Source organism: Diadema antillarum, unplaced genomic scaffold, assembly GCF_040938485.1.
Source record: "Diadema antillarum isolate AM-2024a unplaced genomic scaffold, OU_Dant_1.0 scf00000048, whole genome shotgun sequence".
NCBI lineage: Eukaryota > Metazoa > Echinodermata > Echinoidea > Diadematoida > Diadematidae > Diadema > Diadema antillarum.
Window position 1 is genome coordinate 706,141 of NW_027270937.1, and position 27,708 is coordinate 733,848.

The 27,708-nt window shown below is 40.0% G+C and overlaps 1 protein-coding gene across 1 annotated transcript; it reads right to left on the reverse strand.

Annotated features, from left to right (window-relative positions):
* Positions 1–27,372, reverse strand: LOC139715427 (nuclear receptor subfamily 2 group E member 1-like). Its single transcript, XM_071627002.1, has 8 exons — positions 27,137–27,372; positions 25,980–26,050; positions 19,980–20,213; positions 9,822–10,280; positions 3,864–4,110; positions 2,969–3,125; positions 2,313–2,436; positions 1–233 (listed from the first exon to the last, which is right to left on the reverse strand). Exons 1-8 carry the CDS (start codon positions 27,370–27,372, stop codon positions 1–3), a joined length of 1,761 nt encoding a protein of 586 aa, XP_071483103.1.
* Between the last annotated feature and the right edge of the window lie 336 nt (positions 27,373–27,708).

Here is a 27,708-nt window from a genome sequence, read left to right on the forward strand (position 1 = left end):
CTAAACCCTCTCGAGGATTTTCTCGATTTGCACTTTGCCCAAAGTTCTCCTGAAGAAGAGCTCCTCCAGGTTCTCCGTCCCCACCCGCTTGAGGGCGGGCATCGTGAGGAGCAGCTTGCCGAACCGAGCCGGACTCTCGGGATGCACAATGTTCTCGTACTGCGCGAGAACTACCTGGGCCTGGTCTCGAAAGAACTCCACCTTGCTCTTCTCTCTCAGAGAACCCTTGGTGTCTGTGACAATAGCAGAGAACGGAAGCATAAAAAGAAAAACGATTATTATTTCTTTCATACTCACTTCGATCTTCTACACATTTATGTTTTTCTGCAACAATGACCAAGTTCATCCTATTTGAATATTTACACCTATACTTTTGATGCCCCTTTTCTCCGTTGTTTACAAATGATTATAGTGATTTTAGCCATAATGCAGCTTGTAACACTCACACCTATGGACTAAATATATTACTTCGGTTTACAGTAGGAAGCAAACGCCAATTTCTTTTTATGATTGCAGGTTAAAAAAAAGAAGAGCTGATTATCGACCATCATAAGACACAGAGTGGGTGCTTTGAATGAAATGCTACCATGGTAGTTGTAAATGTAATAACATGTAATTGATACTCATAGCAAGATCCGTTACTCTGTGGCTGGAGGATGCTTACTGGATAATCTTGAGGAATATGTTCAAAATAAAACGCAGCAATATGAATAGAGGCAGAATGTATTATCAACTTGTTGCTTTGCACTATCGACAAAGTTTGCAGCGTATAAAACAGGTTACCGACCCGAATGATTGAGTTAATTAATGGCAAAGCAGTAATTTGGGCGATTCCCGTCGGCCTGTATCCCGTCATGTGGAAAATGTGGCATGTATTCATTGCAACGCGCATTCGTGATTCTGTCTTTGAAGGCGCGGTAGTTCTCTCTTTTCAGTACACACAACGGATAATGACGTGTTCCTTAGGAGTGTAAGTCACTGCCTCGCCGCTGTTTAACTAAAATATCTCGGCGGAGAAACGTAATACTTGGTGCGGTGTATCACTAACCCAGCCAATTGAAAAAATGAGGTGTGAACAAACGCTTTTCAGAGAGTCAGCGAGCCCGGGCTGAATCCCGCCGCCTGTACCCTCTCGTAGATGGGAGGCACCCTCCGGGGAGCTTCGCCGCTGCCGACACGCACATGCGCGGGGCCGGTGCAGACGATCTAACACTTCGCGCGGGGAAGACTTCCTTCCTGAATCAATATGGACGGCCCGTCGCTGCTTGTCTTGTTAAACGGAGTTCCGCCGTTTACACAAGCTTCGGATGTAATGTTTGACGGGGAAAAACCGAGGAAATAGCATGGGGAAATCTATTCCCAAAACAGCAAGTGACATGACTGAGCGCGAAGCATTCTTTTCAGAGAACACAAACCATGTTTTCACTGCTACCAGCAGTAAACCAGCACAAATACACACGCGCCGCTTTAATTGGATTTCACTTTCTTGTCGCGGAGCATTCGTGTCTTGGATACGGTACTAAGCGTCACTTTTACTGCCTGCAGTTATGCCTCCTATTCACATTGCACGAATAGCTGACGAAGGAAACATTAGACTAGTCACAGCGCCACGAACGACAGTCATGAAAAGTAGTGGAATGAAACAAAACAAAACAAACAAAAAAAAAATCCATTCTAATGTTGGATGTTCAAGTCGAAAGTAGTTAATAGCAAACCATAGGTATAATGTAGAAATAGTTATGTCTTCTGTTAACCACATTAATCTTTTCAATATCATTATTTACCGCTCTAAAAGAAAGCTCGACCTTCTAGCAGTATTAATACCCATGTACACAATGCACTAAGTCAAGTGGAACATTGCGAGTAAACATCTTCTCCTACAAAATTATGTCTATGAATAAATGCACCGGGCTGGATTGCACCCGGGACCTGTAGGCCTTCTGACAATTCTGAGAGCCATTATCCACTATATCATGATTTCATGGTAGCATGGCAGAAGTAGTCTTGATACTTGAAGCTGAAATCATAACAGTGGCAATAGAAGTTGTTGTTGTTTTAAAGAAAGAAAGAAGAGAGAAAGAGAGAGAGAGAGAGAGAGAAGGCAATAGAAGTGACAAAAAATAGTAGCAGCAGTACTTGCATGAGGTGACAGTATAAGATCTCAACTATAAACTGAAGAACCATTTCACAATTTGCAATTCCATGGAGAGGAGAGAAGAGAAGAAGAAGAAGAAGAAGAAGAAGAAGAAGAAGAAGAAGAAGAGAGAAAGAGAGGGGCTGTGGGAGGGGGAGGGGAGGGGAGAGTTTCGCACCTGGTTTGAAGAGTACAATGGCTTCGAGGAAGGCGAACTCGTGCGTGCTGAGGTTAAGAGTCCGTAGTCGAACGGTGATTTCCTGGATGTCGTCCACCACCTCGCTCTTACGACGAGGAGTCCCCTGGAATGATGTATTAGTAAGTTTAATGCTAATGTCTAGTATGCCAACTGACATATTGCTATACATGGTCGAGTAGAATTTATGATTGCAAAAATAGCATGACAATTTATACATTCATTGTTGAACTATAATGATTTGAAGAGCCCGCTGACATTTCAATCGTTTGAATAGCGTTGGGAAAACTTCTACACAGAATGAATGAATGTTAACGGTGCTCGTAATCTGCTTTAAAAAGAATCAACAAAAAACAAAAAACCCAGAAACAAAAAATAAAGCAATAACCTCAGACCCTTCACAGAAGCAGCTGCAGGCTGCTCAGCACAAACAACGCGAAATTGACAATAAAATTGTCGATTTTCTGACTTTTTAAGTTCTAGTTCTAGCAAAATATTCCAGCCTGAGATGTATTTTCATATCACTCACTATCATCAAACAAAATACACCTTACAGATTCGCTCTGACATTGACATTGACATTGTCACAACCCCGGAAGTAAAACGCTCCAAGTTCAACATAAAATGAAGTTACATACCTTTGTGTCTGCCTCTGTTTTAGCGTCGTCCATTCGTAGGTGGGAGTGGCTAAGGAGGGCGCAGAAGTCCGCCGGTGGCCAATAGGCGGCGTGCAATAAGAAGAGCTCCGCCCAACATTCCTGAAGTAACGTCAGCTGGTCCCATGGGTCCAATGCCCTGCGCGGAGGAATAGGAAAGAAAAGAAAGAAAGAAAACGAAAACTTTAGAATATAGAGTATGGAGTTTTGTGAATATAATTTATGCATTATGAAAAAGCTGAATTAATCAGGATGGGATGTTATGGAAAATAGAAATAATCATCATAAAGACTATGAAAGTTGCGATGATGGCGGAAAGAATGAGAATAATAAAGATGTTAAGAACAACCAAATTTCTTTGATAAAAACAAAAAAGAGCAATTTCATTGGAAAACAGGAATGTAGGAATTTCGAGGAAAATATTAGACGTGGCCATATAGGCACAAAATGGACTAAGTTGATAGTCATAACATTAATAATAGTGTAATATCAATAACGTCTGTAATCTCGCCAATAGTTGAGTGGAGTTGAAATAGTAAATATTGACATGACACATTAATTCAGATTAAATGCCAAGTTTCTGATAAGTTAGCACTAGAAAGTGACCGTCCCGTTGCAGTAATCATACTTATTAGTTCATTCATGCCCACATGGTCAGAATCCGGAAGGATGCAATCATTTGATGCTTCCCTCTCTCTTCGTCATCATCACGTTAACATGGATTAACCCTTCATCTACCAAAAAAAAAAAAAAATAAAACGTACGAGATAATACACTGGCAAACATGGTTCTGGGAACCAGTAAGTTAAGTGTCGTGTACACCGTGAAATTGCAATGGGAGAGAGAGCTGAATAATTATTGTCCTTCCTGTATCTACCTGAATGGCTGTACAGATTTCGACGTCCGCACGGCATGAACGATAATCTGCGTAGCGGCCTCTTCGATGGTGGACGCGCCGGCGAGACGGGGCGAGGTGCACATGGCCAGGGGAAAGTTAGCAGAGATCATGGGCGACCTCGGTAGCCAGGGGATGAGATGGGTCGGCGGGGCTGCCGCTGCGGCCGGGGTGGTTGAGGAGGTCGGGCTCCGCTCGGACCCCGAGCTGACCGGACTGCTGCTTGTTCCTGTTCAGATAGGCAAATGAATATTTGAGTGATTGAAAACTTTATTCTTCTAAGTCAATAAGACGTCATGATCAGGAGCGCATGATTTTATTTTACGATAAGTTAAAGTTCAATGATAGCTATTTAACGATGCTTTATAATTTTTACTCAACATGATGGGGTCTACCTCGTTCATTTCTTAAACATTCTTTACGTATTAAGCAGCGATTCTGTCCATGGTTTACAAAAAATTTTTTTTCACCATTAGCCATCATTTTGTCATAGCTAACAATACCATTAAGTGAACGAGTGTGATACAGCAAGATAACATTTTGGGCAAAAAAAAAGAAAAACAATAGCATCTTGACAAAACAGCATAATAAAACGCATACACAAGTACATTTATACGATAGTTGTGTGTGTAAGCAATAAGTTATCAGACGAGGAGAAAACAAATGTGACCCTGCATCACGAAACAAACAAAAGGTCGCCAGACATGGATTTTTAGTTAAGAGTAGATTCTGAAAGAGCAGACTCTAAGCTTTAAAATGATGTATAACTCAATTCTAATGCACCCTCCTAACCTATCGAGATATTGGAAGGAAAGGACACACTCTGGAAAGTGTGAACTGAGAAAACAGGCTCTGAAGTACAGGGTGTAGTCAAGCGCTTTAATCTTTACCAAGCTATGCTAGCTGTGGGATGAATTGGACAAAAAAGAGGATGTTGACCACCGGAGCAACAACAATGAAGGGATTATTGGATTTAGCTGAAATTGAACATGCTTTATCAACACATTCTGTACATGATTGATATCAATTTTCAGTGCAGTAGCATCATTTTCTCTAAAGTTACTGGAGTTGAAAGTGAAGTGTATGGTCAGGGTTTTTGAGAAATGGGAAGAGGGTTCAATGAGAAGCAACTAATAACACTATTCCACCAAAAAGTGTTGAGAAAAACTGCTGAAAACACAAGTTGCTGTTTGTTTTATGATCCCAAATTTTGATATAATATAGAAAAAGACTTGCTCTTTCAGTAAATATGAAAAACTCAAGATTGGCTAGGTTGACCCATTTTACTTATTTTCAGTCCTCACACAAAACCATTGTGTGCGACTTTTTGTTCGTTTTGTGGTGCACGGTCACAAATAATATGAACAGTAAAATCACATCGTTCATGAGAATTCCAATCTAAGACAGTCAGCCTAATGATGCGTAAAAGAAAAGGTCATGAAGTTCGGATGAACAATAAACCGAGTTGCAATCTTTATATGATATTGATTTGATTCGGTTCTGAGGGTTCATTAATAAGCGTAGATGAAAGTGCAGATATCACAACAGGTTTTCCAACCGAACTGATATCAGATAGAATGCAACAACCACAAGCAACTTATCAATTACTTATATAAGTCGATGAAATAATGTTGATTTTACACTATGCATTGAGACAATCGCATTACCAATACTTTGGATTGACGGAGAATATCAGATTTATCTATCTGTCAAGTCGATAGGAAGGGCAGAAATAGGTGGACACGCCATGCATATCATCGCACAAAGAGTATTATTTAATTGTGCTGTGGCGTGTTGAAATGATAGTGTTGAGTAATAGTCATACGGACACTGTGTTCTGAGTGTTCTATCCGTACCTTTCTGGTATCTAATATTGTCTGGTACTGTACTTCATATTTTCACAGTGTCTGATATCTATACGTCATAATTATCATGATTATGTGATGCCGAAATAGTCGGTACGTTTGTATCACGTGCCATGTAAAGGGTATGTTATTGTAAACTCATACAATGTAATAACTGTATTCATCCACTCCGATTAAGGTAATCACCTGAAACCCTCTATTATGCGTCTAATTTGCGCGCTTAAGTTGGATTTTCATTTTCTTCTGATAAGATAGCTTGTAAACTTTTAGTCTGCCTTGTCAGTTATTTTCTTTTCTCTTCAGTACAGAGCAAGAAACAAGTGTCATGTAATATCAAATATTGTAACATGCTATGGCGGCCATAAATGAAGAATGAGAAGAGCGCGGGAAAATGACTTAAAATGAGATTTCCGCAATTGTAATAAGGACCACAATACACTCTCAATGACGCCCTTTTGTCATCATTTTTAAAGATAACATCCGTCCGGTCGCTGCGCGTGCGCGCTGCTATGTCCAAAGAGAAGTGTCCAGAGCTTCTCGATGACCTTAATCAGTCAATGAGACATGGGATAAAGCTAGAAGCTGAAAATAATCTCTGCATGATGGATTCTTGGATTTCTCGTCTCCGTCCTTGGTAAACAAGCGACGCGGGAATATCCAGTTCTCTTTGTTTTGGGTCACGCGGGGAAGAAGATGGGGAAATGCTGCTCATCTTTGATGCTTGAATCAACAATTGCTGAGACAACAAAAATCGCGCGTCGTGTAACAAGTCGCAACGTGATAATGTCCAACCACTAATGCGTTTATATTGGCACGCCGCAGATGAAAAGAGCGATGCTCAACCGTCATCATAAGCCCGAAAACCAGACCCTTCGCTTTTCAATCATCTTTGAATCCCGTCTCCGGGTCTTCTTCAAGCGCAGCGCGGCTCCTGAGTAAATACAGCGTTCGGGGCTCGCCTCTAAACTTTCTTGGCTTAAACCATCGCCATCCCTAATAAACTGATTAAGGCAATAATCATCTACGCTCATAGCAGGATGGCGCGATGAAAATATGAAATGGGATTGAGAGAGGGCATGTGAGAGGATGAAGGGAGGGTGAAAAACGCTTAGATAAGAGCGAAAAGACAAACAATGAGATAGAGGGAGGGGAGGGAGAGAGAGTGGAAAAGAAAAAGAAAGAAACAGAGGGAAAGAGAGGGAGAGAGGGAGAGGAAGAACGAAAGCGACTAGGAATACCGATGCAGCGTGCAACCCAGCAAAATTAAAGTGATCGATAAACCAAACGAGTAAATCTTATTATCGATATCGCCGGGGAGCGGGTAATATTTTTTCAGCGAATCAATAACCAAGACCACGCCGTCAATTAGGTTTTGATTGTTGGCGTTTTCTGGCTTCTTTTGGCTTTAATTTCGCCAGCTTTGCCCCCCTTCCGCGCGAAAGACGACGGGATAGGCAGTGTGTTTTGATGGATGGCCGTGCCTTGCATTGATTTGTTGTCAGCGTCGAGCTTGTTCAGTTGCCTTCTGACGTCGGTCAACGCAGCCATGGCTGTATCGGTGACCGGCGTGAGTTAGGCAGTGATGGTTGTTCGATCTTTGCCGGTTGGCAGTAGAGAGCGAGGGGCGAGCAGCAAGGGGGAATGAGGAGAAAGGAATGTTTAATATAAAAGAAGAATTTGAATGGATTGCCCGTGGAAGTGGAAAGAGACGATTCTTGACGGAATTCTGGAATGACGAAGAGAGTATAAGGGAATAGTAGCAGGGGTGAAGGAAGGGGGGGGGGTGAGATGGAGAGAAATTACAGTTATTTAAGTCAGAGTGCCATAAGGAAGCAAATGAGTGATATGACAACAAGGCCAGGATGATGGAAATATATAAGATATACTGAAAGAGGAGAGCTAAACAAATTGAGAATGGGGAACAAATAGTTCCGAAATTTTTCGAATGGAGAAGAGTATGAGTGTAAAGTGCTTGGGTGTATAGACCTTAGCATGGTGTGATAGAATAACTTGGTACAAGACAACCAGTCAGTTATCATCGCGTTGTACCTTAATCTTCTTTAACTTTCAAAGCAATTAATCGCAAAATATAATAGCGTATAGGTTGGATAGAATTAGTCGCACACTTTCGCAGTCCACTGTTTCTAGTGTATCGGAAGCCAGTAGTATGTCACCATCCATGTTTCATTCCTCTGCATTTTATTAGGTCACGGTGATTAAATTTGAGGCGTAACTGTGTTAAGTTCTGTCTAGTGCAGTTTCCATCTCCGACCGTATCAAACCACCACAACTAACAGAAAGCCAATCAACACCTTTTCACATTGTGTTCACCATACCAAAACCCACTGTTTTGACGCGGATTACTGAGAACATCTTTCCTTAAGAATAGGGTAAACAAAAAACCTTTCGTTTTGATGGATCAGGTTTCTTAGCTTTTCCGGTTAGTTTTCAAAATAGTTGCTTTCAAGCACAGACTTTCTAAAAACACAGGCAAACAGGTGATTAGTAATATTGAATTAATGACTTGAAAGAAGGCTAATGCTTCTTTCACTCCCCCCCCCCCATTTCCTCCTTGTGGCCGATAACAGAACCGTGATCTCCTTGCCCTTCGATCGATTAAAAACCGGTGAATTATTCAAGATATCGGCAGCTCGCGTCAAAGGCGATTGAAAGCCCTGGCAACGAGTTCATTTTCTTAACCTCTCCCCTCTCATTCTCTCGACAGCTGCCAATAGGGCTACCTACACGTCGCCCGTAGCTATTAAGACAGCATAAGGCATGCAAATCCTTTCCCCCTTTTTTCCTCTTCATTCCTGATAAATGTTCAATACAACAATAAGCAGATGCGGGTGGCATCTTTCTCTGCACTGGCATCTCTCAGATCGCCGTTTCTTTTCTTTCATATCTCTCTCTCTTTCTCTGCATCCCTTCTCCCGTGTTTTCTCCCCGCTCTCTCTCTCCCTCTCTCTCCTCTCTCCCCCCTCGCACCCATGCCCCATAGTCGTAATGAATTATTCACAGTTTGGTTTTGAAATGGCATGGTTAAGTAACGGCGACGGAGTGACATTTTCTTTCGGCGCGTACGCCAAATATGCGGCTTACCGCCGAAGTGGGAAGTCACCGATGGCACAATACCTATCATGCAGGCACCAAAAGGGCGCAACGCGAATTATTTCGATACCTTTTTGCTATACCCACATGAATTATGCTCCCCCTTCATTTACACTACCTTCACGGTCCAACAACAAATAAAACACAAAAACAAACAGTAAAGAAAACCTAAAAAGTAAAACAGAAAAGGAACCTTTAATCATGTTCTTCTACTTTCATTTTTTTTAAATCAACGTATGCTTCCAAGAAAAAAAAGGTTATAAAGTTTTTTGGCCATGCGACCTTCAATTTAAAGCAGTTTTGTTTGCAAATGGTATTTTGCAAGTTCATTGGATTTATAAGATAAAGAAAAGAAAAAGAAAAAAGAAAGCATATGGCACTTACATAACCAGCGAAATTGGAAAATTATCTCTTTTTTTTTACATTTAAACACATGCATACACTTATTAACTTTACTCTTGGGAGTAAATTGCTATGCATTTCTTACTTTACACCGTTTCGCCTTGCATGTTGACTGTAATCATCAATACTCTATTTCGTCTTTTCTCGTGTTTGTTTGAAGCATGTTTGTATCTTTTTCATTGTTATAAAGCGATCTTGAGTTCGAGACTTGTCTTCATCAGTAGAATTACGTTGATGTCCTGCGAGCAGCGTGTTCTTTCACACTCCATTTTTATGACAAGGATATAATTATTCAGTTAAAACTGTCCAAAGCGGCCACCAGAGGAGACGAAAACGTAGCCGTTATAGACAGGGTATTCAACATGACTCTTCTCTCAGGCTGACAGTCCGTGTACGGCAGGTGTCCACTAAAGATAGGTAAGCGCTAAGACAGGTTCGACTGTATAGTGATGTCCTAGAAACTCTAAGCAACTTATAGTTAGTACGGAGAGTGATCCTTGAGAATGTGTGTCACTAACCACATTATGACCCAGATTTAGTAGAGAGAGAAAGCGAGTCATACCTGGATTATCATCTCCCCTCATAGCAGCGGCCTGAGTTAGGTGAGCGGCCGCAGCGCTGTGGGGAGAGAACACGGCCACATGCCGCTCAAGTCCGTTCTCCGCTCGTGCCGCCGCCGCCGCCGCCGCCGCCGCGGCCACTGGAGGTAAATGAAGGGACAGGTGGAAACCAGGAAAATGGGCGTGGCCGGCCAGGACGGGGATACGCCCACCGTGTCCGTTTCGCACAGGGACAACCCGGAACGCGCTGCCACTGCCCGAGATGGCCTCGAGTTCAGTGGCGCCGAAAGGGGCGTGTTTGTTCTGGCCGGTGTTCCAGGGCTGGAAAGGGCGAAACGACGCCTTGGACACCGGGCCGCCCGCCCGTCGGAGGTCCGAAGCCCGTCCGCTGGTTTGCACGTGTTCGGTCTTCACTTGTTGCTGTGGTTTCTTCTTGCGAGGACCTCTCTCCTCTTGTACGGCTGAAAATAAAAGAACCAGTAGAAATTGCACCAAAATTTCATTAACAGATAAAAATCGTATAAAACATCGAAAGGCAGAATCATGACAGACATCTTAACGATTAATCAGCAAATCAATATCTATCATCTTACAATTTGTCTTATGAATTCTTCAGTGTGTTGCTATAGCATTAGAGAACTATCTGAACATTTTATGCCAAACGCTCTAAGCCGTTCGGTAAAGGAATGAAAAATAAAGTGAATTGTTGAATATTTTCCTCTAATGACTTTAAGTGCTTTCCCCGTCGCCTAGAGATAAATCTAGTCTCAGAGGCTATATTTCTTGAATGAAATGATACATTTAGATGGTGCTACTGAAATCCATTTTGTTACATACAATTCATAACCATTTTAAATCACCATGGTAAGATGCAATTTACTATTTTCCCCCCAAGAAGATGCAGATGCTTGGTTCAAATTTAAGCAAAAAAAAAAAAACAAAACAAAAACCCAACAAACAAACAAACAAAACAAAACAAACAATATCAGAGACACTTTGAAAACATAAAACAATTTCCTTCACTATAAATCCATCACGGTAACCATGGTAACACCAAACAGAAGAGCGCTGAGGGGAATGAGGACGTACAGCAACTCTTCACTGGGCGAACATTTCACAATGGAATGATCATACAAATTAAAGGAGTGGTATAGTTTTGGTTGACATGGGGGATTTAGATTTTGACTTTTTTGCAAGATAATGAGACACCACTAATGAAATATGAAAGAGCATACAATTATGAAAGATATTCAAGTGTATTGATGAAAATCGGTTTTGAAATGGGTGAGATTTTCAAAACCAAAGGTAAACCATGTGGTCCTAATAAATTGGATATCTCGGTCATTTCAAAACCAATTATCATTAAATAAACTTTGACTTCCACCATGCCCACTAAGACTGCATGCTCTTTCATATTTCATAAGAGGTTTCTCATTATTCAAACATAAAAGTTGAAAACCTGCAGCCGCACCTCAACTAAAACTATACCATCCCTTTAATGATTCTTCCGTCGATTTTTTTTTATTGCAACTGATTGACAATCTGCCCTTCATCGACGTAAATTAGCAACGATTATCCAGTGATAAAAATCATGAGCATACATAATCGGTTTGGACACGAACCTACGACCTCCTGATTGCTAGACAGGCGACATATCCACTAGACCACCAAGCTTCCACGCGATTAGCAAGTGATGGATGGTTCTGAACCCTTATAGCAGTGGGTGCGGCGTTTTCGGTCAAATTAATAATTCTTATTTCGAGTTCTTTTCATTGCATCTGATTGACAAATTGCCCTTCATCGACGTAATGAAATACCGACGTAGAGAGACACACGGATATAACGCCTGTCCAGAAATCAGAAGATCGTTGGTTCGAGTTAAACCAGAGTATATTATACGCCCATTATATCCATAATGGCTAGTACTAAAGCACTGAATAATCGGAGTTGCAACGGAATAATAATCGTTTTGAGATTAATAAAATATTCATGCCATCATGCCATAATGCCCAGAGTGGACAGCCAAATATTCAAAGGGTGGCGAATATTACTTTCTTTTGATTGAGATAGTATAATACATTTTTGGTGTTTTGCCCAGGTGATGGTGGATAATTATGAATTTCTGTATTAGTTATTGATCCTGTTAATCTGCATTTAAGTTAACCAAAACAAATGTTGATCATAATATGAATAATTATATAATGGCGTCTTGATCATTTTGGCAACACTTATATTCCAACATTGTATGACTTTAGTTGACTCGAATTGGTCTCACATTTTTCTTCGTAACGAATGTTGTCACAAATGCTTCACAAAGGATTGCATATCAATCTAGTGTTATAGATTTTCATATAACCTATGTATTTAAAAGAAAATCCCACGTTAATGAAATATCAGCGTATACGATTATGGCAATATCATACAAGTATACAGTAGGCCTATATACAATTGCCACAATTGCCACAGCACCCCCCCCCCCCTCCTCCCATCCCTTCACACTTTAGGAAAAATGAAAAAGCCGCAATTTTCCTGGACCCCCATTGCCCCTGGCCCCAATAAAGATGAGACCGCCCCCTTTAATGTCTCTTTTGACCTGTAAGCCCTCTCCCCTAAGCGCGCGCGCACACACACACCCACACACACACACACACACCCACACACACTTACACACACACATGTTCCGATTTATTGTATATTATTATCGATGCTCCTCTAATGAGGTGGGAAATGCAAATGCATACTGCTTATATGACCTAACATGAATGTGTTGCTAATCTTATAAAAGAAAAACACAAACAACAATTAGATTTATTTATAATGAGCTTTTGCGATTTGTTACAATTTTACGCAGTGTCTATACATACACGTAGCATTATTCCATGCTCCTGTCTGCAGACCCGAACCGATCGATGCTGTGTTTCATTTTTTTTTTTGACAGGTTGTCATGGTAAAGAAGAACTCATCAGAATGTGGTCATGTTTGGCCCTATTGTCTCGTCTTAAAGGTGATGCTAACTACTCATTCTTCCCTTTGGAATAAACACTGCTCTGAGTTGTGTGTGATACAGTATAGCCTCACTTTCAGTTAATGAAGGCAGATGAAGTACGCGAACATGGGCGTTGTTCTTCTTGAACTAGAACAGCCATCTTATTCAAGGTCGTTTATATCGTCTTTCATTTTACAGACGACCGCCTTGACTTAGTGACTGGCCCGTCTCTCAGCCAAATAGCGGACGGGGAAGCAGCCGGGAGTAAGGTGTTTGTCTGCCCGCTTGCCGCTCCGTCGCACTTGTCGGCTTCTTTTTAACGCAGCTTGCGAGCATTGTTACGAGCAGGTCAGGGGTGTGACTCGGAGTGGGTCGTGCTGCGGTTGGCTCATAACAAGTGAGTGGCCTACACCCAGGCGCAGTGTTCTCCCCCTTTTTTCAATCAAGATTCGATGTCCAGATGAAGATGTTTCCCTTCTTCCCTTTTCCTGTTACCCCCGAAAGGAAGTGTAATAATAAACCACCAACCGGTTTACAGGGGGGCAGAGCTGTATTCAGTAGCCCCATCAGTCGCCGTTTAGCCGGGCCGGGCTTCGGCGCAAAATGCCCGAGCTCGAGATAGTCAGGGGGAAACCGGATACAGTTAATGCGGCGGCTGTGTAAATGGCAACGGGGTAGGAACGGCTTCGTTTCCCTTGGCGATTGCAAGGCGCCTCGATTAGCACAGATAATGACAACACGTGCTGTATATATTGGGTCCTGTCCTGGCCGAACTGCTCTCATTTTTCGCTGCGCTTTCTCGTTGGGTTTACTAACACCGAGTGCGCGACAAAAGCCATCGTGCCTTCTGCACGCGCTCGCGTCAATGGCCACTTACAGCGAACAATAGCCGACTCAACTCGTCGACAAATAGTCAAACTCTTTTCGCGTAACCTCGGGAAAAAAAATGGGGGGCTCCTCATATACGAGCCTACGGTATTAAGATTAAACTGTCGGTATTGTTCCGTTGCTGTATCGAATTATTCGCCGTGCGGCGAAGCAGGCGAGAGCATCGTCAAAACTCACGTGGTGTTTAGAGCGAAAGGCTTACACCAAATTACAACGCACAATGGTCGACAGCACAAAAGGTGTTTACACGTCGCGCGTTCTCCGCTGCCAAGAAATCTGCGCGCGCTTCTCGTCTCGAGAGCACGGGTCTAGTGATTTTTTGGCGAAGAGGCAAATTACCGAAAAAAAAGAAAACAAACAAAAGGATATATAGAAAAAGAGATGAGAGAGAGGAGAGGGAGTGAGTGCGAGGGAGGGAGAGAACGTCAACGCTTGGTTATTAAAATCAATGCCTACTCATACAAATAATCCATTTCCTGGAGTATCCAGGGCCTCACAAGCCCTCGCACGAGGCAGAGATAAAAAGTCGTTTCTTGTTACGCATTTGACTTTCGTTTGTAGCTACGCCTTGTTCTACTAGAAGTCATGGGATTTTTACAAAGTTCTCCGCACAACGCGACAAGCTAAATCGGTGCATTGTTCGGCGATGTTGTCCGCTCTGTTTAATTCAAAATCTTTGCAATAACAACCAGCGCTGATTAGACTAGAAGCAAGCGTCGAAAGATGCGTAAAACTGGAATCCTAAGAAAACTTAGAAATAAAAACAGGCGCGCAGTGTTTTACACCAACAACGATAAAAACGTACGATTTTTTTTTACACCTGCTTTTCACTATGCGTATTTTGACATTTTATGTAATCTTGATAGAAATTGCCCTTCAGCCTTTTCCCTTGATGTCAAACACACCATTACTTTAATTGCTTAAATGAAATGATAAGATGATATGATAATACTTAATAAAAATGACAATACAGAATGATGAAAACACCAACCAACAAGATAGATAAAATTCAAAATGCTAGAATAGATCACACACAGGCACACACACGCACACACAAACAAACACATAAAAAAGAGCAAAACAGAAGTGAATAAGAACTATAGCTATAATACATACGTCGTACACGATTCAACTATCATGAACCATACACTGGCAAGGTACTATACTGATTAAGGCATAAGAGATACAGCAGAGCTAATCTTGATTTAATAGATGGTTGATAATGCATGCTATAAAAAGTCAAATTAGTCATATCAATATCAAGTCAGAGTCATTCGTGCATATACCAGTGGATAAAAGTGTTCTTGGCCAACAAATCTCTTTAATGATGGAATCTAAATAAAAACTCTGCAGCAAAATTAAAAACTTCATGGCGGGAATTCATACCACAAAATGTTACCAGCATTGAGAAGTAAACAGACTAGCAACAGAAAAAAAAAACCATAAACAAAACATCGCCAAAACACACAGCGAGAACAATGGAGCGTAACTACAAAGAAATTATCTTACTGTCATATCAATACAATATGATATATATCTATATCTATCAATCTAAATGATATTTAACGTGATAGATGAAATTTCTTAACGTGGGCGCTATTCTGACGACAAATTTCTTGTTTAGGTGTCAATCCCAACCGCGTATTTGTTTTCTTATATATCTCCTCAATGAGATACCCAAATACGAGGGGAAACACTTCGATATTGTTTTTCTAGAAAGTCCAACCCAGCAATAACGTCGATGAAAGTAGTGTTTCCCCCTCCTCTCAAGCAGACTCTAATCAACTAGGTCACTAGTTGCGTCTTATTGCCCGGGGAGCTTCTCCAGAGAGAAAGAGAAGGAGAAGGAGAACATTTATTTTTCAAACTTCCAAGACCTCAGCAGTCGATAGCCTGCCTGGCATTTTGTTGGGCTCAGAAAGAGAGAGAGAAAAATAGCTTAAAATAAAGCTTGCTTTTGTACTTGAACGGGCAGAGCATGTGTATAAACGTCAACTGTTTTCACAATTTATGGCGCCCGAGGCCGCGGCGGATTGTCCGGAACGGTAGTGCATACATATCAGGCGACAGAGTGGTGTGATCGCGATAGTACTGACCGATAAAGATGTTTCTCTCGACGTGGCGCGCGTGGCAATATTTTCGAGGAATAACAGGGACTTAAATACTCGTCAAGCAATAACTTTCGATATTATTGTTGTGATAGATGGGCGTGGCAAGTGACCCAAGGGAGGAAAGCGTTTAAGTCGTTCGTTCGTTTTGGGGGAAACGCGGGGAAAACCGTCATGTCTAGAGGACCTCTCATGCATATATACTGTATTTTACTTGTGCAATCAATTGTTTTGTATAGAACAGGAAGAATACCCAACCATACGTAGTATAGTAATGATAGATTTAAACAAAAGTAGTGAATTTTCATATCTACAAACAAATTTGTAAAGAAAGGAAATCATCTCATAGCAGGTAATGCAATATAGACACATAATTCCTGGTATTGCTTTTTTTTTATGGAAAATCATTCCGCACAGAGATACCACCTCAAAAGAATAGAAAGCACATGGAAAGTAGCCAGTTTGGTTGGTTATGAAATACTGATTTGTGGAAAATTTCTACTTTCGTTGTGTTTGCCCTTCTGTCAGTTAATGTAGAGAGGAACATTCGACATTATCATGCTAAATATGCTGTATATATCCTTCATTGTACCATGATAGCTACATCAAACAAGTATCTGTTTTGACAGAAAAAAACTTTTTTGTTTAAGATAATGCACAAACAAAAACATAATAATTATATACACACAGACACATACACACAAACATCAACCCATTTAAGCGAATGATCTTTCAACATTTTCTGAGGTCTGTGCTTTGAAAGACAGTATAATATGGCTTAATAGTCCAACCATCCAGTTACATTTTGACTAATATGATATGATATTCACACGTACGGATCTCTTTATGTGCCCGGAAATGGTGTCAAAGGATACAGTTTGAAGTTAGGTGGCTGAAAGAGTGAAAACATTCAAACACCAGTAAGGCATTATTGAGCTTGAGTTCGGTGATGACGAAAAAAAGATGCTGATGATGAAAATGATCGGGATAGCGATGAAAAGAAAAAAAAAAGACACCCTATGATATTATTGATGATATTGATGTTGAAAATGACACTACATTACATTTCCAAGGGTTCAGATATAAGAGGTATATAATGACTCCCAAATATTTATACAACATACTTACAGAAGCTTTAGTATGTTTATGGATGATACACTGTTTGAATGGTACGAGTTTTGATCTTTATCACAATAACTTTAAGTTGTTTTTGTTTGTTTCAACAATTCTCTAATGAACATCATAAACCACTACAGGGACAGATTCAAGTCAACTGAAACACTCTATCCAATCATTTTTGCCTTTACATTGAAAGGTTTTATTTTTTTCTCATAATAAACTGTCGCAGTAACAAAGTTTCTTTTTCATCAGTGTGTTGTTCAATTTTGATGGATCATAGTTCTTCTACATGTAAACAGATAAGTTCTAGATTATTTTTATTTACTAACATTTGAAGAAGGAGTTGTTTAATTATCCTACCCTGATACTGGAAGCTAAATAAACCTATCTGCAGGGCTCGACACTAACGGTGGCCCGGTGGCCCGGGGCCACCAAAATTTAAAGTCGGGCCACCAAATTTCAAAAAAGGGCAAATTTGGTGGCCCGCCTCGGGCCACCAATTTTTTTTGAAAAGTACGTCAATTGATTCGTAACTTTTTGCGCCGGAAATTAGCAGTTATATTTGTTTAAAGGATGGATGAAAAGGACTGAATGAGTGCCTGAGAGTGAGTGTGCGAGTTTGTTGAGGTTTATTTATGAGTAGAGGTATGTCCAACTCCCAATTCTTACTATGACTGGATAAAACTTGATATTTGACTCATTGATATTTGATGTTTGACTCATTGATCAAACTTGATATTTGACTCATTAAAAAAAACAGGACTTTTAATGCTTTTTATTGTTTTTTCGGGGCCACCAAATTTTTCTCTCGGGCCACCAAAAATTTTAAATTGAGGATTTTGGTGGCCCCATCGGGCCACCAAACAAAAAAGTTAGTGTCGACCCCTGCTATCTGTATGTATTTCAGATGGTATTGCTTCGAAATTCTGCTGCCTATAGGTAGTTTGAATCACAATCCACAATGACGGACATTAGAATTAAAATGAGACAAACTTTACTGTACCGCTTTGAATCATTGTTTTTTTATGGAAATAAATAAACTATTGAATCGAATTGAATTGAACTTTCAAAGGAATAGAATTTAAGGATACGTTAACCGCCTAAACAACAGTTGAAACAATGGCATTTTCTTATAAATGTCAATAAGCTCCACTCTCGAAACCTGAGCACTGTATAAACAGTTGCATGAACTTATGCAAAACATTATCTCACACCTGGACTTTCCTTATTTTAAATTGAGTATGTTTTGAAGTTTAAGAGTCATCAAATATCTTACTGCGTAACAGACAACCGCGTAGGGTTCTAAAAGTTTAATTGAACGTGCAAGATATTCAAGCGGAAGTGTCAGGATTTATTTTGGTTTTTGGCGATCAATTTGTATTCTCGAACCTCTGCTTCCGATAGATGACAACTGCAACACAATCAGTGATATTGTGTCCATTTACCATGACAATATCCAATCCTAAAGCACTGATGAAAAATAATGCAATAATCATGCAGGCAAACCTGTTACATTGTCGTCATTACATTCGCAGAAACATTTCGTATGATCGCTTTCATGTCTTTATTCTCTTAAATCTGTGACTATGATAATGTTTCACGATTATGGTCCGTATTTACTTCACCATGTTGAAGATGCAGCGATGTAAATGATTAAAAGTATGTGTCTTGGTATAGCTGGACTTGAGACGTTCTGATGTTGTTCACATGCAGAATATCTGAAAGAATATCACCTACGAAAAAGAAATCATTTTGGTGTAAAAGAGTCATTTTCCTTATTTGTCTTTTAAATGAAAGTCAAGTATATGCATGAGCTGGCTTTAACAGATTCAGTTCATAGGAACGAAATTAGTGAAGTCTTATAATAATGGGACAAGATGTAAGAAGTGAAGTTGGCAATATTTTATGTTTGATTAGTTACCTTAAAAAAGTGAAATCTGACGCAATAAGATGAGGTGATGACGTTTCGATCTCATAAATCTTCCAGTCGCTTGCACAAAAAGTCATAGGATTCCCTTTTTTATTAAGCATGAATTTAAGAAGAAAAGATCATAATGTTTATTAGATTTTGTGCGACTGTGCCCATGGACTCCATGAGTCATCGTCAGTACTACAGTTGTTGATATCAGAAGAATTCGTTTAACAAAATCTTTCTTATTTTTATTCCCTACTGTGAGGTGTTTTTTTTTTCTTAAATTTGCGGTGAAATGTATGTCAGACCAGCATCAACGGAGAATTAATTCAACAAAATTGTAACGACATCGTAATAGGCAACAGGTGATCATTTCATGTAGGAATAAGGATGCTCTTCAGGAGGGTAAAATGTGAAAGATATCCACATGCTGCTTTGCTTTCAAAGATTCCTGCATGGCTTAAAAACAGTATTACTATAGTGTCGTTGATTGATTAAGTAACGACTAGTTATCAGCATTAACAGAATATCTCTTATCTGCATTCATAATCTTACAAGTCACACAAACAGTAAACAGTAACCACATGAATAATCAAAAGTAGATTATATTCAGGAGAGTTCATTCTAACACACTCAGTTTAGGCATGGCATTGCAACAGCATCTGCGACAACAAAACTTTCACTAAAAACCTTTGGTGGTCATTCTAACCACTATAATCACCGGCGGTCTTCACCGTCGTCCATACACCATTATTTCTCAATCGTTTCTTGCAGCCACTCTTGCACATGCTCCTGAACATCGACTGTATAGTGCACGCTGTATACACTGTCTTGTAATTGTATGTGTGTGTGTTCAGTGGTTTTTTTCTCACCCCTTCCCTTCGTGTTCATTGTTTTGAAGTTACATACTTTTCTTTGACAGGTTTGGGGAACCCATCGTTTGCAAACGCTGCGTTTCAGTGAGTGCCTCAATTCTCCCAGAGCAGTCTGATATCTGTAAAAGAGATGAATTGCGTGAAATTTGCTAACATTCCTTACATTGCGCTGACCATGCACTTATATATCAGCATTGTATTTTCGTTGGATTGCAAAAGTAACTAAAAAAGTTAAAAGAATTACAGTTGATTGAATTTTTCCCTCTGCTTACCGCTCTTGTTCATGTTCACGGCAAAACACTTCTTGAGGCGGCAGTAGGGGCACCAATTCCGCCGGGCCTTGTCCACCAAGCAGTTGCCCTTGCCGATGCATGTATACCGCATGTTTCGCCGGATGCTCCGCTTGAAGAAGCAGCTGCAGCCGTCGCAGCAGTAGACTCCGTAGTGCTTTCCGTAGCTCTTGTCTCCGCACACCTTACACGGGACGGGGTTGGGGAGCGTCCGGCCTGGGAGGGAGTTGCCGGATGATAGAAGAACAACAGACGTATTTATATCAGAAGAAATGTATAACAGAGATGAAGAAGGGGGGGGGGGGAATAATAAATTGATGACGAAGAAGTTGATGACGAAGAAGAAGAAGAAGGAGAGACGAATGACAAAAAAAAAAAGAAGATGAAGGAGATAACGAAAAAGAAGAAGTGGAGGACGAAACAATATAGATGAATGTTAACGTATTTAAATAGCAGTAATGAGTTACAGAATATTTCTTACGTCATCACACTCTATCCTGATTTCGTTTGCGTGTTTGTTTGCGTGTGTATATGTGTGTATGTGTGTGTGTTGAGTATCGGAACAAATCGCCGCACCTTAAACACCGAGGTACACTGATATATTTCCACAAGTTCCGCGTTGAGATCAATGGTACCATCAATGGATCTTCGAAAACACTCTGGCTAAATCAGAATTGTAATCATACGATGCTACTCGTTTTGAAACTTAAGTTATACTTTTTTTATATATAACTCAAGATGCGTGAAGACTCACTCTCACGTAGCTTGCAATAGAAAAAAAAAATGTCATTCGTCAGCCAGAAAATAGTTTGAATCAATATTGTTACAGACAAGAGGAATTTGATGAACTGAACGAGATTAAGTTTGAGTGCCTTTTTTTAGATCTTTATCTCTCTGTGTGTTTCCGTTAGTATCGTCGAAAGAATTAACTTTATCAAATTGATTAATTGAATGATTTTTGATAAAACGCATTTTCCGATCTCGTTTCATGTTTTCAAACATGCCTTGTGTAAAGAAAAATAAACCCCCTGCTATATCAATGCTAATGTCTGCTTGTAACAAATTGAATCATCTTACATAATTCAATATCAAATGACAATGAACGAATCATGGAGGCTGCATATTCTTTGATAAGATAGATAATATTACTTAAATGCTTCAGATGTCTAGATAATATTATTGTCTGGACTCGTCTACAGTTTAAGCTGTCATGGAGTTAGATTGAACCACAAACTTCAAAGTCTCAGACTTACCCTTTTGGTCTACCCAAAGCACGTTTCGTTTTGAATACTCCTGATCGTTTTACAATGAATCTCTAATTCAGTCCTATTTTGATTAAATGACAATATTAGCATTTTCTGAAGCCAATCAATTTTGAAAATGGCAAATATCATCGTATGCGACGTATACTTACGAATGGTATCGAAAAAGAACAAGTATCAAAAGTATTTGCAAAAAGCTCTCAAAGTACGTACCCATTGTTTTTATGTTCCTGTCGCTGCTTCTGCAAGCGGTGACAACTTATCATCCAGTTGGGGCAAACTCTGTGCGAATCTACGACAACTTTGGTTCCGACACAACTTTCGAGAGTCGAAAAAGAAATTCTGCGCAAGAATCCGTTCAGTGAGATCGCTCCGCTTCTCTCATAGCGGCAACCAAGGTGAAGAATGCGACGATATCGCTTCGTCAAAGATCATGTAATGATTAGAGGAGACCCGAGGAGCGTAAGGCGAAGATGAGAGCTCTTTTCGTTGCTCTGCGACGACTCACGCGATGCCGAAGCGTGTTGCGTCGGCATGCGACAAGATCTTATTGCGCGAGAAAAGCGCAATCTCTTCGCGGCGTATCAAATCTGAGATGGAGGGTGAGCGAAATGGGGAGAGACAGGGAGAGAGATGGAGAGAGAGGACGAGAGAACAAGGAGGAGGAAGCTGGAGGACGGAAAGTGATTGTGTCAAAGTTAGACGGTCTATTTCTCGTCCCTCCGATCTCACCCAAGGTATTCAGCACACAAAGCCTCACAAGACGCTGGCCGTTCGGTTTTATTCATCGCGTAAAGGTTGAGAGCGGCGAGGGCACAAGAGGTGCCAAAAAGAAGTAAAAAGAGAGATGGGGATGGAGAAGGAAAGAGAGGAAAAGAGGATGAAAGAGAAGAAGAAACGTTGACTCTCTCTCCTTCTCTTTTTCCTTCTCTCCTGTTGTTCAAAGAGGAAAGTTTTCCTACTGCGGGGCGTTTGGAGCTGTGCCTTTCAATCGGCGGCTTACACTCCCACTGGGGAGACGGTTGCTTGGTTACCAACATGGTACCGTGCTGCTCGGATGTTGGTTGTCATCAGTGTCGTTCAACACATGATGTCTTTGAAGATGAATCAAATTGATTTAAACTGTAATAAATAAAAAATACCGTGTTCAAAAGTTGCTTGATTTGATATCATGTTTGCGCGCAAAATTTTGAAATCCTCTGCATTACAAACCTAAATTTTAAGACAGGATTATACACAATAGTCGAGTATGAGAAACAAAATATAATAGTTCATTCAGTTCATATAGATGTCAGAGAATAGAATAGTCCTGGTCACTACTATCAAAACGTGGAATGTTTAAGAATCTACGAAGGATCGTCCTTAGTAAAGCGGAGTGAAACTGACTGATGTTCCTTTTTAGGTAGTCACTTTGTCCTCATTAATTAAATCAGCTCTCTTACCAACTTTGAAATAACAGTCCTACAATAACACTCTAAATCCCAAAAGAAAACGAACAAACAAATAGACATGCATTTACCTACGAATGACTTAGACCGAGAGAGTTATTAGTTCAGTCTGATTTCGGATGCTTTATGCGTTTGTATGTGAGAGTTTTTTAATGGACAAGTTTCAATTTAAGGTAAGTAAATATTTGTCATTCTCCATTGCTCTTGGACATGATGCGCGCTGGTCAGGGCAACGGGGGTTGAGGGGGCGAGGTCCTCTGTTCGGAAGAGCCCACTGGATGACGGCCGGGCATCGCTTCGCGCTCTCTGATCTATCGCATCCAAGCATCCCCTCGTTCAAACCCTAATACTGTTTAATCAGTTGCCCAATCGATGGACTCTATTCGCCTCACAAAAACGGCCAGAACAAGCATGAGAGGCGAAAAGAGAGAGGGGGCAAAAGAGTGAAAGGATTACATAGGAGAGCAGACAGAATATGAAAGATTTAGAAAGGGGGAAATGAGGGGAGAAATTAAGGGGAAAAAATAAGAAGAGGAGCAAATTATACTTCTGCAATTGTGTTAACTTTTATTGAGACCGGTGCGCATAATAACTCATCCGTCATCAGCGCGAAAACTACATGACGTCTAAACGTCGCCTTTTTTTTTACACCAAAGCATTACTAGCGTCGTTGTATTAATAGTGATGGTAATTCGTCAAGCAGGCTCGGAAATAAACATTCATCATCGGTTCTCCCCTTGACGTTCAAAGCCGACTGGGGCAAGGGACAGGGATACCATGGCAGAGTCATCGGAGAGTATAAGCTATCGGTCGATCGTCGCCCACTTCACTCTATTCTTGATTGCTGTTGTGTGTGCATGTATCTCCCTCTATGTGGGTGTGAGGTTGTTTGTTCATGTATTGTGCTGAGTGCTCGAGATCTGTTTTTGAAAGAATCACGAGTATTGAATTTCAAACATGCCTTAGTCATTTCACAACATTTGAGGTACTTTGCGGTGCGACAAAATTTAAGAGTGTGATGTAAATTGAATGAAGTGAAAAATAAATGCTGGTCACAAACAATGGTCTCTAATCGAATAGCATCGTCTTATCGAGAACCATCCCCATGAATTAAAGATAAAACAAAACAAAAACAAAATGAAATAAGAACAGTAAGAAGCGATGATATGAAAGTGTTTGATTCATCTGTAAACATACCTGTTTTTGGTCTTTGGTTGTTTGTAATCCGGATGAGTGGGCAATCGCCCGAATATATGTATGTATATGTATTTACTATTGTTTGTTTTTGTATTCTTCTCCATCATTTTTTTTTCTTTCTCTTGGGTATACAAACGGCTTAGCAAATAGTGCCTACATCAGGTTGAAACATTGTAAGATTAGTCTTAACTTGCTTTTCTTTTTTGTACTATAATGATTACTGTTTATAAAGATGTTGTTTAGTGACATTACTATTAATTATACGTTTTGAGTGATCCACGTATTACAAGCCTCCTTTTTAGTGGATCACTCTTTTTTCATCCTTTTCGGTCAACCTTTCAAAGCATACATTAATGTTTTAGTTATTCTATTTTGTTGTACATTTCATATTTTATCATGCATGTCATGTAGTCTACGATCCATGTTACGTTATGTATTTTCTTTTTTTTTTCAAAGTGATTATATAATGTGATGGTGTAATGCATACTTTGTATTTTGTTGTACACTTTGTTGGATGTCGGATGGGAAATAACTGAAACTGCATGAACTGAAATGAACTGAACTTTGTTGCAGACAAAAAAAAAATAGAAATGAAAAAAAAAGAATAAATTTCCACTTGTTAACGAAGATCAAAGATGTCATGTTGGTAGGAAAGTTACTGGTGTTTAAAACAGAAATAATGGGATTTAACGCCAAAAATAAATGAACTATTTTGTGTGTGTGTTTTGTTTGTTTGTTTGTTTTTTTGGTTGTCAAAAACCCTTGGATGATGAGTCAGGTTGAGAATTTGACAGACTTTTCTGACTGAAGCTGTCGAAACAGAATTACGCAATTCCCATCTGTGAGGGAACGTATCTCGAATATATAAATGTTGTTGATTATCACTGCGACAGTCTTTCATACAACCAACCAACCAACCAACCAACCAAACAAACAAACAAACAAACAAACAAACAAACCAAAAACAGAAACAAACAAACGAACGAATTAGTAAACACACATACAAAAATCGAAGCAAAGCTGAAGTGATGTTTAGCTCTTAGTACAGAAATACATTCAAACCAAACCAAACTAACGAAGACCAATGATATATGCCGACGCAATATATTTATAATTATATATGGTATATCTAATATTCATGCTTAATATCTTTAAGATCTATTATGTTTTGATCTATGTCAATATTGTCAGGGGTAAATTATATGTTTTATAGGGCCCCATTTTTCTCTTTCTTCTTTTCTGTAAAACACAACAACACATAGAAAAAAAATCGTCACGAGAGAATCACGCTACATTTAGATGTTGCTTTATCCTTCATCCGGGCCCTCGCCAAATAGTTTAAGTGACAGGTGATTGTTTGTGTGCTAGAGAGAAATAATCAATGCGATGCATTTAATAACCTCTATCGCCTTCCATAAGGCAAGTTTATGTGTCGTCAACAAATCCCGGAAATGGGAGCACGGATAACCTCCAAGTTCTGGTAGGCCATAATACGAAGCGCGGCAGAGTGTTTTATGTAATCCGCCCGACGGTCTCGTCTGGGTTAATGAAAGTATCCGTTCTTTCCGAACTGTCGAAATGCTCTAGATATTCGTGCTCATTTCCCTCCTACCTTTCATTCTTTCTTGTTTTCCTAAGCTCGACTTTTTTCCTTTCTTCTTTTTCCCTCCTACTTTTTTTTTTTTAGATGAAGACGCAGCTTTAGACGAGGCGGGGAGACTTTGATTTTTTGCCATCGATGTCGGGCTTGTGTTACGGGGTTAACTGTCAGCGTGTCGTTGGAATTGGAGCATCAATGCAAAAGACGATAACATTGTGGCCCAGTAACATTTCAAATGGACACCGTCGGTTCAATACAACCCCGCCTCTCGGCAGACTTTGCGGCGAGGGGCTGGCGTGGAGCTGATTAAAGAAGATAGAATATACGCTGTATGACAGTAATCCATATCCCCCCGCGAGAGCGAGAAATCAACGCTCCCTTCTCCGCGAACGGAGGATGTTTTTCAGAACGCTCCGTAGCGCAAGATATCCCTTTGTTTTCAAGTGGCCCGACCCATCAAGCCAGAACGCATTACCGATGGGATCGTTGAAATCCTTTGCTTCTTGGGGTCGCTTGTCGGTGAGTGGGAAGCAAGTGACATTCCGTCTGAGAGGGGCATTGAATTACGGAGGAAAAGGTGGAAAACATCTTAAAAACATTTCTTCTTTATTTTTGTTGATTCTCTTTTGCTTGCGGGTTTTTGTTTTTGTTTTCTGTCGCTTCAGGAAGTACCAGTCTTGCGTTTGCTTTGCTCAACACAAAAAAGTATGATAGTTCTTGTGTCTTTCCATGTTCACATTTTGCGAAAGTAGTGTATTCTATGTGTTATTATTATCAGTATATTATTACCATCATCACTCTTATTATTATCATTATAATCACCATCATCGTTATCATTATTACCCTCCTCCTAGTCATCATCATATTTACACTATGTATACATTTGTACAATCATTTTCACTCCTTCCATACTTTACAGTAAGATTGGTATGTTAATCGGTTTCCAAAAATGACCGATAGTCCATTTTGCCTTAAAAGTCAAACTAACAAAAACGTCCGTTGCAATAAAAAAGCAACCCTAGTTCTTTGATTTGAATAAACAAAAACGTGTGGCCACTTTATGCAAGGGGCATTAAATTTCAGTATCATTGCACACAGAGCAAGGTATCTATGTCATCTATAGATACGAAAATTAATCAACGTTTATTGATTTTATGTATTCCCTCTTGTTTTTCAGCAAATATTCCGCGTTATTATCAAAATTCGTTCCTATAGAATACTGTAAACTAACTGAGTCGGTGGACACAACAGATAAAGCTATTTCTTCAATTCAGTTCAACTTTTTGTATTCATATTTCGACAAAAAAAAAAAACCACATAAACATCACTTTCTTGGAAACAGAAAATAAGGTATCTACAACTATGTGAAGTGAAAGAGTGCAAAATAATGATGGTACTTTACAATATTGTCATGAAAACTGAATTGATCAGAGGGAATACGCAAAATTCGAAAAAAAAAAATGGAGGGACCCACTGAAAAGGCAAAGCTTGTAGGATGTTGTTCTTGAACGATGTGTGTAGTACTTTTTACATCTAGTCGGAGATATGGGACTTCAGAATGAATCAAAGCTATAATCTACGAAGGAAAGGAGGGGTACAGTTACTCTTCTTGCGGTATTGACCACCGTCTACATGGCTTCTCTTGACTTCACGCCACGCCTCGCCTCGCCAGACTTACCCGGGCGTTTTGTTTCTCGACGGCGGCGCCGTGCTCCTGCGGACACAACCTTGCGATCGGAGGCCACAACTGCCTTTTGGCATTGATTAGAGAACTGTGGCTTTGATTTCTTGCCTCCGATGGCCTTTGACGTTTCTACACTGTCTCTGTGCTGCTTAAAAAGGGCTCTATCGATACACAGGTGCTCCATTCTCAGCAATACGATTTGACTAAAGAACGCGCCTTTTCAGCAAACGAAATCAACGCTTTTTTTTTGTGGTTGACTAGTGTTAAAAGCATAGCAGGGTGAAATTTAAGGGGGCGATTTGTACAAGTCAGCATGCAAGGTGCGTATTGAATTGAACTGAATGAAACTGAATTGAATTGAACTGAAATGAATTGAACTGAATTACACTGTATTGAATTGAAATGCAGAGAACTGAAATGGATTGAAATGAATCTAATTGAATTGACTTAAATTTATTACAATTACATCTGCAACAGACAAAAGATGCATTTTTTTGGATCCACATTATAACAAAATGAT

Coding starts and splice junctions, on each gene's coding strand:
- LOC139715427 (XM_071627002.1), bottom strand. CDS start 27,372: ATGGAGCACCTGTGTATCGATAGAGCCCTTTTTAAGCAGCACAGAGAC. Junction 3,126..3,863: donor AAATCTGTACAGCCATTCAG/GTAGATACAGGA, acceptor TCCTCCGCGCAG/GGCATTGGACCCATGGGACC. Junction 234..2,312: donor CATTGTACTCTTCAAACCAG/GTGCGAAACTCT, acceptor CTATTGTCACAG/ACACCAAGGGTTCTCTGAGA.